Genomic DNA, 13,312 nt, shown 5'->3' with positions numbered 1-13,312 from the left:
GGGAGAGTGCCATATATATTCTTTTTTACCATCCAGTCTCAGGAAAGAGATTGGATTCCATGTCTGGAACTAGTAACTCTTGAAGCCCAGACTGGAATTGAGGTATTTTTGGTTCTCGTATGACATCCTTCCTAAAGTAAGCTGCTGCATATAAAAGCATACTGCAAAATAAACCTAATTTTCTCTAAAAAAACTCTATACAAAAATCCCAAAAAACTACAAAGAAAACAAACCCAGAGTCCTAACATTGATAATCACACTGATGTGGCTAACAGAATTGATTCTAAGAATGACTTCTACACTCAAGTATACTATCTGCCGATTAATCAGTGTTACTGTGCATAGAGCTAGTTGCATTTTTAGAAATAATTTAAATATGCTGTTTGAATAAATTATATATTCACAGAGTTCAAAATTCAAAAGCTACAGTAGGCTATGAATGGAAAAGTCTCCCTCCCACCTCTTGTCTTCCCCCTAATTTTCCTCCCCAGAAGTAACTAATGCTATCAAAGATTCCATCCAGAGAATATTTGCATTCATGTAAGCAAATATATATTTATCTATTTACATTTTGACCTTTAGTTTCATGATTATGAAAGTGAGTCAAATAGAAAGTAATGAATAATGCTTACTTCAATTTTGTGTGCATTTTAGCCACCTCCATCCCCAGTGGCATTAATGAAAGATGGTTAACTGATATGGAGACCTGAAAAATTGCTTAGCATGTTACAGCCCATGTTTGCTTAGCATGTACAGCTCATGTTACATAGAATGAAAGGGGAAACTCTGGTGCATGGTAGATATTTACCCAAATTCTCCCTGCAAGTGTGCATGAGGTTATGTTTCTAATGTTACAGTGGAAGACAGGAATTTTCTGAGAATGTTAATGTGTGTGTGTGTGTGTGTGTGTGTGAGAGAGAGTGAGGGAGAGAGAGTGAGCACAAGTGAGCAAGTTCTTTGTCATTTTTAGGGCTAACTTTATTTGCAACTTTTTATTTTCGTAAGTCCACACAGAAGTTGAAAGAATGCTACAATGGGCACCCATATACCCTTTTATCTAGATCAAGGTTTCTTAACCTTGGTAGTACTTATATTTTAGGCTGGATAATTCTTTGTGGTGGGGGCTGTCCTCTGCACTGTAGGTTAGTTAGCAGTATCCCTGAGTAGCCCCACCCACTCACCCAAACCATTATGACAAAGCAGTGTCTCCAAACATTGCCATGTGCATTCTGGGAAAAGGACAAAATCCTGGTAATTAAGAATTACTGGGGCGGCTGGGTTGCTCAGTTGGTTGAGCCTCCAACCCTTGATTTCGGCTCAGGTCGTGAACCCAGGGTTGTGATTGAGCCCTTGAGCCCCATGTTGAGCAATGGGCTGAGTGCAGAGCCTGCTTGGGATTCTCTCTCTCTCTCTCTCTCTCTCTCACCCTCTTCCCTGTTACTCTCTCTCTCTCTACAAAGAAAAAGAAATTCTTTTAAAAAGAATCACTGATTTAGACTCAGTAAGTGTTAATATTTTGCCACATTTATTTTCCCTGTCTCATATTTCTTTATTTGTTTTGGTTGGGCATTTGGAAACAAAAAACAAGTTTCAGACACCATTTCTAAACACTTCAGCATGTATCTTGTAAGGATACGGATGATCTCCTCTACAAGAACGATACCATTTTTATACCTAAGAAAATTAGCAATAATTGCATAATATGATATATAATAATTACATAATAATATATATAACCCATATTCCCATTTCTCCAATTATTCCAAAATATGTTTTTGAAATGGATTTTTTACTATAAAATCTAGTCAAAGATTATTCATTGCATTTGTTTATTATGTCTTTTTAATTTCCTTTTTTTAATGTTTTTTAAATTTATTTTTGAGAGAGAGAGAGAGGGAGAGAGCATGAGCAGAGGAGGGGCATAGACGGAAACACAGAATCCGAAGCAGGCTCCAGGCTCTGAGCTGTCAGCACAGAGTCGGACGTGGGGCTCAAACTCATGAACTGCGAAATCATGACCTGAGCCGAAGTTGGCCACCTAACTGACTGAGCCACCCTGGCGCCCCTTTAATTTCTTTTTTCTAATTTCTTTTATTTTTTTCCCTGATACTTATTTTTTGGACAAGTCTAGTCCAGTTGCCATGTAAGATGTTTCATATTCTAAGTTTGTCTGAAAGTTTCCTAAACATTATATCTGGGTTTAAAATGTGGAGCCAAAACCTGCTGGTGATGCCAGGGACTATTTCATGTACTAGATCGGGTGCCCATAATGTCAGGACTATTTAAAAAAATTTTTTTAATGTTTATTTATTTTTGAGAGAGACAGAGACAGACTGTGAGCAGGGGAGGGGCAGAGAGAAAGGGGGACAGAATCCGGAGCAGGCTCCAGGCTCTGAGTTGTCAGCACAGAGCCTAATGAGGGGCTTGAACTCACAAACCGCCAGATCATGACCTGAGCTGAAGTCAGACGCTTGACTGAGCCACCCAGGCGCCCCCAGGACTATTTTTTATTTCAGAGGAATTAAAGGAGAGCTGTATCCATATAGCTCTTTCCACCCTACTGCCCACCCCACCCCCCACCCCCGCAGCCCCCAGGTGGAAGAGTATGGCTAAGGAGGATGATTATTCAGTGACATGGGATTTTCTACTAAGGCATCTGTGTAAGGAACTCATGGTGCCAGGCATGTATATGATATTATGTATATACGTATATATTATGCAATTATTGCTAATTTTCTTAGGTATAAAAATGGTAGATGCTCAGTAAATACTTTCCAATTTGTCTTTTCCCTGTTCCTATCAGACAGTTAATAAGAAGAGAGGGGAGAGGCTGGGAAAAAGAAATTGGCAATTGAAAAACATCCTGGGGGCGCCTGGGTGGCTCAGTCAGTTAAGTGTCCAACTTTGGCTCAGGTCATGATCTCAAGGTTGTGAGTTTGAGCCCCGCGTCAGGCTCTGTGCTGACAGCTCAGAGCCCAGAGCCTGCTTCAGATTCTGTGTCTCCCTCTCTCTCTGCCCCTGCCCTGCTCGTGCTCTAAAATAAATAAACATTAGGGGTGCCTGGGTGGCTCAGTCGGTTAAGCGGCCGACTTCAGCTCAGGTCATGATCTCGCGGTCCCTGAGTTCGAGCCCCACGTCTGACTCTGTGCTGACAGCTCAGAGCCTGGAGCCTGTTTCAGATTCTGTGTCTCCCTCTCTCTAACCCTCCCCCATTCATGCTCTGTCTCTCTCTGTCTCAAAAATAAATAAATGTTAAAAAAAAATTTAAAATAAACATTAAAAAAAAAATTAAAAACCAAAAAAAAAAGAAAAAAAATCCTAACAGTTGAGTGCTATAATACTTCCCACCACATCAGCAGGTTTAGAAGGACTTCAGAGCTGTAGGAAACATGAGGGGAAAAGTGTGTTTGCATTATTTCATATTTTAAGGCTAAGAAGAATATAAAGTATCCATTATTTCTGTGCTGTTGTAAAACGGTGGTGGCTGAGGGCAGACCCACAAGCTTGTGGGAGGTGATGAAGAGTCTCTGACTCATACATAGCTAGGAGCTTAATCAGAGTCAGAGCTGTCGGCTGACCTCAACCCACAGCACTCCTCTCCAGGGCTTGGAAGGTTTTATGAACAAACGGCACTTTACTTTACAAATAACTTCCATGAGTAGCTATTCATTTCAGTCTCCCAAAGCCCAGTGCAGTTTACGGCACTGGTCTGGTTGTTCTATTTCATAGCTGTGGAAACTAAGACAAAGGTTACTTGCTGACGGGTTTCTTGGCTAATACACACGAGGCCTAGACCCTGGGCCTTCCCAGTGGAAGTCTTTCTCCTGAAGGGTAGGGAATAACCCATAGAAACTTAAGCCAGGGAACAAGGAATGGCAAAATCTAAGTGCTAGCCACGCTACTAATGTGATTTCAGTGGCATTCCCATTTGCCCGGGAGGAAACAGAGCTTAGAAAATGTGCCCAAAGTCACCCAGTCTTGGGCCTATTCAAGCATAGTGCACTGCCGGAAGTCAAGGGGCTGAGAAGCAGCCTTGAGGTTCAGGTTTGAAGTGTAGGGATACTCCTCACGCACTAAGTTCCTCACCAAGCAAGGCCAAAACTCTGAGTCTTGCTTCTAGTCTGTTCCTTCGACACCTGGGTCCCTCTGCATCACAGAGGACTGACACAAGGTGCCCAATATTTGTAGTTTCAAGATGCATCAGGCACTGTGCTGGGCTTGGTGGGCAAAGCAGACATGAACCTGCCTTTGTGTGCTTCCAGCCTAATGGAAGGAAAGGAAAGAGAGAAGGAAGGAAGGAGGGAGGGAAGGAAGAAGAGAAGGAAGGGGGGAAAGTAAAGAGAGGAAGAATGAAAAGAACAGAACAGAAAAGCATCACAAAGATGAAGGTAAGGCACCAGTGTGGTAAGTGTGGACAAGGAAAGGTGAGAGCTGATGACCAAGGGAAATGAGCTTCTAGGGCCTGAGAGGTCTCCATAAAGAAGTGATGGCTGAGCTGAGATCTGGAGGCAGAGCAGGGTTAACTAGATACTAGCAGGGTCAGGGAGGACAGGGATAGAGCTTTCCAGGCCAAAATCAAAGGCCCAGCAGAGGAAGAGCATGTTGGCTTGTTGAGAAAGCCCAGTTGTGTCCCTCAGCTGTTGCCCATGTCTTTGATCTCCCAAACACTGCACATGGCAGACAGATTCTCTCAGAGCTCAGATCTGACCATCTGCTTTCTCCCTCAATGTGGCCTAGGAGGACTTCTTAGCCTGGCTTTGCAGCTGGATTACCTATAAAGCCTTGAAAAATACAGACATCCAGGCTCCACTCCGACCTACTGAATCAGAATCTCTAGGGTCTGGGCCAGCAGCATTAGTGTCCTTGGGAACCTGTAAGAAATGCAGATTCTTACATACCCTGACATACCCAACCACAGACTCTGAAAGACTAGCCCAGCAACCTGTGTGTGTGTGTGTGTGTGTGTGTGTGTTTATTTTGAGAGGGGTGGGGGAAGAGCAAGCATGAGTGGGAGAGGGGCACAGAGAAAGGGAGAGAAAGATAGTTCCAAGCAGGCTCTGCACTGTCAGGACAGAGCCCGACATGGGGCTTGATCTCAGGAACCGTGAGAAATCATGACTTGAGCTGAAATCAAGAGTCAGACACTTAACCGTCTGAGCCACCCAGGTGTCCCAGCAACCTGTGCCATCCTGGAATTGAGATTTGGGTTAAAGTTTGAGAACCATTGCTTTAGAGGAAGAACCCAGGACAAAAGTTCCCTATGAGATGCCGATGTAACCTGTCCACTGACAGGGGTTTGAAAAGATCTGGTTCTGGATTACCGTGAAGCTCCTTTATGGGGTAACCGTGCCTTTTAGGATTGAGCTCACTTCTCTCTCTTGCCTTATTTCCTAGCCTAATCTCTGCCATTCCCCATGGTGACCTCTGCTTCCCGGTCATGCATAGCTCTTGGCAGCTTTCCAAATGGCACGAACTATCCCTCTGTCCACTGCACAGGCTGCTTCCTCTGCCTGGAACTTCTATCTACCCCTTACCAGGCACCCCACCTGGTGTCTCCAACCCCCTGGTGTAGTTTTCTGACACTGAGATCTAAACCTCAGCTCACATGTGCCTCCTACAGGAAGGTTTCTGTGGTCTCCTAGCACAATGTAAGATACTGCTGTCCCTTCCCCTGTTATAACACTGTTCACTCTGAATTGAAATTACTCATCCCTCTGCTAGACTGAATGCTGTGTCTGCCTGAGCCCTCCTCTCTCCCAGGGAAGAAACCTGGTCTTTGTGTTTGAAAGAGCACATGCTCCACAAATATCTGGGGAATGAATGCCAATAGTATTCACCAATGCGAATTTCAAGGGATGACAGAAAAAATGTTTAAGAAAATGCATCAATTCATATCTGCATAAGCCAGTATCAGTTCTTTCTTCGAACCCAGTGGAAAAGTGGCATGTGTCGTGGAGACAGCAAAGTATGGTAGAAAACATCCAATTTGGGGCGCCTGGGTGGCTCAGTTGGTTAAACATTTGACTTCGGCTCGGGTCATGATCTCACAGTTCGTGCTCTGCATTGGGCTCTGCATTGACAGCTCAGAGCCTGGAGCCCGCTTCACATTCTGTGTGTCTCTCTCTGCCCCTCCCCTGCTTGTGTGCTCTTTCTCAAAAAATAAACAAACATTAAAAAATATTTAAAAGAATGAAAAATCAGAAATAAATCCATTTAGTTTATTATTAAAAAAAAAAGAAAACATCCAATTTTGGGAATTAGAAAACTCCAGTGTGGCATTGGGGGACATATTATTATTTTTTTTGACTCTGTTTCCTTAGTTATAATTTAGAGATTATAATTTTTATGGCAATATCACAAGATTGTTGTGAAGATAAATGGAAGGATAGTTCTATTAATTTTACTATTGTGAGGTGAAAAGAATTGCAAACCCAAGAGTGATAAAGACTGTATTTTTTATGTGGGATTATTCCAATCTCCTTGAAGAGTAACTGTCTTGTTTTGTTAATTTATGCAGTTTTTGTGGAAACGAGCTCTCAAAGATCGCTTTAAATATGTTCGAAGACCCATAGAAGATGATGAACAAGTGGTGAGAAATAAATGTAAATTTGGACACCGAAGAGGCCAGACCAAGAAATTTCTTCCGGATACAAACTCTGATGAGATTAAAATTGTCCGGATAAAAGTAAGATTGGATATTTAAATATTCTGTTTATTTGTTGACTGGTGATTAAGGCTACTAAGTAACAGCATCCACGATCACTAAAACAGAATCAGATATTCTTTTTGAAAATTGGAGGTAGGGAAATCTGTTCTGTGTGACTAATAATATGAATGATAATATTTCCAAAAGAGGGCTTCTAAAAACAGTTTGAGCAGAGTGTGTTATTCATCATCTCATGTTTATTCTTACGCAACCTTCGAAAAACCTGGAAACGCCCTTATGTTCTGGGTCTTTGAAACATTTCTCTTCCTCTCATCATAAAATATATCTTATGTTCCGGCTGTTCTTATGGCTACAGATGGTTTTAAAGACTCATCTCGTGGGGTAGCCTCTATCCCCAAGGTTTCAGGGAGGAAGGTAGGCCATGTGCATGGATATAAACCCCATCTGGCTCTTCCCTTGCCCAGAGGATCCCCTGTGCCAACCCTGCGGTGCCCCAGGCCTAAGGGCCAGGCAGCGCCTGTAGATCTATCCCTCAGCAGGGGGGTTTGCTGTAAGTAATGTGCATGCAGGTCCTAATTATTGAGATCCTATAAATATCCCTACCTCAGGGCCCCCAAATATGGTCCAGAACAAAAAATGGCCCCTGCTAATAAAGTGAATGAACTCCTTAAGGAAGGATGTCCAAACTACCAAGTATAGAAGAAGTCATATCCCGTGACGGCCAATTGTGTTTCCACCCCAATCCAACATGAATATGTAATCCTTACTCTTCGCCACAGATGCATTGATGTTAGTGATTGTACTTGGTGTAAATATTCCATTTTCGTTCTTAGCTGGTATATTTATTTGATCGAACTAGAGTAGCCCATCTGGGTTGTCTCAGTTTTATTACTACTACCTGTAAGCTCCAGGGAGCAGGAATATTTTTAAACATGTTTTGCAAAACATTCATCCCCACATCATAAAAAAGAAAAAAAATTAGATGAAGGTGTGTACATTTTAAATATCTTATAATTTTCAGTAAGATTTCCAAGTCATAGGCCAGTTAAGATAATAAAACTATGCCGGCTCTTCAACGAAAAGACAGGTGAAAGGTAAAGATTTAGTGGTGTAACTTTTTAGAAGTTTTGACTGCAATATTCCAGTTATAAACAATACTCATGATAGAGGCACCTGGGTGGCTCAGTCGGTTGAGCGTCCGACTTCAGCTCAGGTCATGATCTCATGGTTCATGAGTTCAAGCCCCACATTGGGCTCACTGCTGTCAGCCTGTCAGCATGGAGCCTGCTTTGGATCCTGTGCCCCCCTCTCTCTGCCCCTCCCTTGCTTGCGCTTTCCCCACCAAAATAAATAATTATTTCTAAATAAATAAATAAATAATACTCATGATAACACAGAATTAGATTTATTTTAATTATCTTTTATCCTCTTAAAAATAAAAAGTCACTTTGTAAAGGGACATAATTATGTTACACATAGATTGGCTTTTTCACAAAATTTGATTTTCAGTATACGAAAAATAGAGCTCCTTTCGAAATAAATTAAAGGTTTGCAAATTCAGTTTTCCTTTTTGTTCTATGATGCACGGCCTATCAAAATTCAATGGAATGAATTAATGGTAAATCGGAAGATGAGCAATTGTCGCTAGCACTGGAACTCAAGGGCACATTTGAGGGAGTCAGGGATCACACAAACCAAATGGCAGCTCCTCTCTTGTTGACACATCATCACTGAACCAATCTCTGCACTTCTCTTTCAGTTCCTTCTCAACACTCTTCATGTGATGACACCCTTCGCGAATCTTCCCTTCTTTTCTCCTCCCCCAGGCCCCCAAGACAAGCCTGAATCCTCAGATGAATCCTGCTAAGATCCATGCAGGGGATTTTGCTACAACACACACACACACACACACACACACCCAACACAGATGAATGTACCAGGGTCCGAGATGAGTTAAGTTACAACAGAATTTAGTTTTGACCTTCCTACCAGCCAGCTGGGGCAAAAAGAGATTCTAAAGTGGTCATTGTTCACACCTGAAGACACAGTGTTTTTTCTGGCAAACATATCTAATCGGTCAAGATTTACTTTTCTCCTTCTTACAAATGGAGCCACAGATGGCTGATTCTTTCTAAGACTGTAACATCCGTGTCTGTGACCTGCTGTTTTCTAAAGCCCAAACCTTTAAGGAATGGGAGAAATTTTACACTCGAATATTACAGAAACAGTGTGCTTCTGTATTTTTTACCCTGAACAGTGATTAAGCAAACGGAAAAACCCTAAGAAGAATCGAAAGACAAATCCACTGAATATACCACTTATCTCATGGAATTTTATACTTCAGATAAATTGCCTAAATTACTTCCCATCTCCAGCTTGAACTTCTGATAGCTCCTTTTCAATATCTTTAAGATTTCTGAAAATTAAAGACATTTGGATTAAGATACTTTGGTAACTTTCACATCTTTTAAACTTTCTTGCCCGGACGTAGTATTTCCATAATACAGAAAACAGTTATTTCCTGTGCGACAGAGCTGGAAAATGCTGATGGACGCAAGAAGTCAGGAGTCAGGCTATTTTCTCAAGGGCAGGGAAGTGGGTTTGGATGAACTAGAGGAAGGTTTTGGAAAGGAATAAAGGAGGAGGGGAAGAGATTTTCATTTGTTTTGTTTCATTTCTGTTATTTCTCTTTTGATGGTTGGGAGAAATTTACAAAGAACTGAAGGTAGATGTCTCTGTGAAGGAAGGTGGTTTTCTTACCTTTGTCTCATGGGCTTCTGCAGATAACCCAAGCAGCTGCTGAGTTTGTTTGGGTCTGAGTATTGGCCATGGACGTTTTATCCCTAACTTTCCTCCCATCCCAATCTCCCAGGCCAGTTTAGTGCTGCTTAAACTACACTATGAAACCCAGAGCATCCACAGTGTTAAAGTATCCACCCATGAGTCCTAAATATACCCAGGTTGCTCATATTCTGCTGCTAAGACTTATCACCACGTTGTATGGATGGCTGTACTTGTGAGAATCCCAGACTATGTTTTCAGACCAATCCTACAAAATATTGCGTGTTTTGCAATGTTTAAAAATCTTTTCCCAACCCCATGACCTCATGTCACGGCTGCTTGTATGGTCATGAAGCCAAACTCAACAGCTGTGTTATCGCTCTTATGCATCTGACTTTTAGTTTTAGGTCTAAGCAATTCGCAACCCTGTGAATTGATAAATCTATTTCCTTTGCTTAATTGCCTTTGACTATACTCTGTCTTATGTTTATAAACAGAGGTATAATTAGATTCTCAAAATGGCAGACTTAACTGAGTAATTTCATACGTTGCTGACATCTTGTTTAAATGACGACGACACTGGCTTTAAAAGGTTACACGAATTGGGGCACCTGGGTGGTTCAGTCAGTTAGGCATCTGACTTTGGCTCAGATCATGGTCTCGCACGCAGTTTGTGAGTTTGAGCCCCGCGTCTGGCTCTTGTGCTGACAGCTCAGAGCCTGGAGCCTGCTTTGGATTCTGTGTCTCCCTTTCTCTCTGCCCCTCCCCTGCTCGTGTTCTGTCTCTCAAAAATAAATACACGTTAAAAAAAAATTTTTAAAGATTACATGAATTGTATAGAGCTGCGTGGCAGGGTAGTGGAATTTTACCTTGTAGTATTTGTGTGTGTGTGAAAAATCTCAGGTGTAAATTAGAGTTGAGGGAGTCAAACTCAGTTCATGGTGTATCATGGTCATTGTCCTGTGTAAGCCTCACTCTTGTTCTGTACATTTCTTTGTGTTCTCCTCCCTATCTGCTCTTCCCTCACTTCTGCCCTTGGGCCACCAGTCCAAAGTGTTCCGTATACATCTTTTTATCTATAAGTGTTCCAGTTGGGTTTATATGTATATATATATATATATATATATATAAGACTTAATGTAAATGGTATTCTAGACTTCATTCTTGTTTCACTTTTTTCACTAATACTCTCTGAGACTCATTCACATTAGTGTATTCTAGCTCATGATTGCAGTGATTATAACGTACTGTTTACCTCAAGCCCTGTTCCTCCCCCACCAGGAGCTGTGTGGTAGGGAACACCGTCATACATGTCTGCTTCTGGCCCTACCTGTGTGTTACTTCTCTGGGTTGTGTACCCAGAAGTGGAGCTGATGGGGTGGAGGGTGTGCATTTACTGCATTTGACCACTTCCTTGCCAGATGACTTTGTCTTGTTACCACAGCCACGTGTCCCCTTGTATTCCTGCCAACCCCTGGCATTATTCAGCCTTCTAAACTTTGCCAAGTCTAAGAAGCATCAAGGGTAATCTCATTCTTGCCGTGATTTGCATTTCCCTGGATAACTAATGAGTCTGAGCATCTCCCCACATGTTTGTTAGCCTTGTGAATTTCTTCTTTTAGAAAATTCTCTCTTTAGATCCATTGCCCATTTTTTCAATGAGTTAGCATCTTTTTCTTGTTAATTTGTAGGAAGCAGTCCTTCCCGTGCTCTAAGCCACAAAGACGTTCTCCTACTCTTTGTTCTATTAAATTTATTGTTTTCACTTTCGTGTTCAGACCTTTAAGTCATCTGGAGTCCATCTTCTATACACTATTAAGTAGGGATCGCCACATAATGAGCCGCTTTCTCAATACCAATTACAAAACAATCCATCCTTTTCTTATCAGTTTATGGTGACACTTTTATTGTATATTAAGTTTCCAAATAGACATGGGTATGTTCTGGGCACATCTCTTTATTCCATTAGTCTATCAGTCTGTTTTTAATGCCATTGCCACATTACATTTGATGACTTAGTGTTTATTACTTAGTATCGTTTAGTGCTTAGTGTCGAGACATTTTTGTTCCGTGTGGAAGATGTGTTGGGTCAGGGAAGTCCCTCAGTAGAGAGGTTTCTGATCAAATTCATCCTCATTTTTCAGAATAAGGGGAAGGACAGGAGATCCTTCTCTCGGGAACCAGTCCCTGGGACTCCTCTGTCACATCTGCCCTCCCACAGGAGAACTAGAGCCTGGGCTAGTGGTGCCACATTCAAGTGGGAAGGCTGGGCCAAAAGAAGGTTCTGGGCATCTGTCAGCACAAGCAGCTCCGGGATAAGCTCTGTCTTGCTCACGGGGAAAGCCTTTTGTGACATGATGGGGATTCCCAGCTGGAGGAACCCTGCTCCTGTCTTCCTGGGATGGAGGTAGCGGCGGCATCTGATCTACCTGAGGCACTGAGTGTTGATCCTTACACGGTCACAGCCTGATGCTCATCCTTTCTTGAAATCTCTATGCCAGAGGATTTCTTGGCGGTCCTCTTGGGCCTCTGCCAAATGCCCCGTTTGAGACACTGGGATGTCAATAAACTTTCAAAATGCTTAAATTCTTCTTTACTGCTTTTTTGACCAATGCATGCATTTCCTTTTAGTAAGTAATTGAGGTTTCTTTCAGCCAACAGAGCCCTCAAACTATTATAAACTTTTTCTCATGGGATATAAGCAACTTTGATAATAGCCAATGCTTCTTTCAAAATTTCTTAAAAAAAAATTGGCTTCCCCCTTTCCGGTGTCCATTTCTTTACCTTTTATGGCTGATCTTTTCGTTTACTTTGAAAATCTTCTCCTCTATCTTTGTGAGGTAGATTAACTCTAAATTGGATAGTTGGTGAAAATTTATTTTGTGTTCTTGAAGCAGGATAGAAAGGACTCTGAAGTTTCTACAGGAGCATTGCTTCTCTCTTTCTAATTTTTTTAAAACTGCAATGAAGTTTTCTCAGTTTGGGAATTTTTAATGTGATCTTTAAGTGCATAAATTATTTTATCTTTGTTAGTTAATTTAACCTGCTTTTAGTTTCTTTTTAATAGTTTTCAATAAATAACTTAATTCTATAAATCACTTTCTTCAAAACTCCCTTCAATATCATCTTCTAGGGGTCCTCATTTTATGATGTACTTGTTATATCCCGTTCTGAGTCCTTACAATCCATGTTATCTTCTCCAGGAATAGCAGCAGTTCTAGACTTCTAGTCCCTCATTTATCATCTGCTTATTGTGGTTCTGTTCATTATTGAAACTGGGGTATTGAAGTCTCCAACTTTTATGATTACTGACTTGTCTCTTTCTCCCTCAATTCTGTCAGTTTTTACCGCATGAGTTTTGGGACTCGGTTATTAGGGGTATATCAGTTTATAATTGTTGTATCTTCCCAATGGGTTGGCTTTCTTCCCATTATAAAATATCCTCCTTTGACTCTAGGAACAATTTTTGTCTCAAAGTTTATTTAGTCTGATATTAGTAGCCATTCCCTCTCTCTTTCGGTTTCTGTTTGCATGTTATACCTTTGCCCATATTTTTATCTTTAAGCAATTTGTGTCATTAAATCTCAATTTGTCTCTAGTAGACGAGATGTAGTTGGATCATTTTTACAATCTTGTCTGCCAATCAAATATAGCTGCTGATAAGATAGAATTTGTGTCTCCTGTTTTGATATTTGTGTTTTATTCATTATCTGTTGTTATTTTATTCTTTTCAAAAAAATTTTAGGGGCACCTGTGTGGCTCAGTCAGTTAAGCAGCTGACTTCAGCTCAGGTCATGATCTCACGTTGTGTGGGTTTGAGCCCCGCGTTGGACTCTACGCTGACAGCTTGGAGCCTAGAGCCTG

The 13,312-nt window shown here is 41.4% G+C and overlaps 1 protein-coding gene across 1 annotated transcript in view; it reads left to right on the top strand.

Moving 5' to 3' along the window:
- Positions 1–13,312, top strand: part of SAMD3 (sterile alpha motif domain containing 3) — a 56,858-nt gene that overhangs the window by 23,589 nt on the left and 19,957 nt on the right. Inside the window, exon 6 of the mRNA XM_049654339.1 lies at positions 6,518–6,685. Coding sequence (XP_049510296.1) covers positions 6,518–6,685 — 168 coding nt within the window. The remainder of the gene's footprint in view (positions 1–6,517; positions 6,686–13,312) is intronic.

This window comes from Panthera uncia (genome assembly GCF_023721935.1).
Source record: "Panthera uncia isolate 11264 chromosome B2 unlocalized genomic scaffold, Puncia_PCG_1.0 HiC_scaffold_24, whole genome shotgun sequence".
NCBI classification, from domain to species: domain Eukaryota; kingdom Metazoa; phylum Chordata; class Mammalia; order Carnivora; family Felidae; genus Panthera; species Panthera uncia.
The sequence above is the reverse complement of the archived record's forward strand: the minus strand, read 5'-3'. Positions and strand labels throughout refer to the sequence as shown.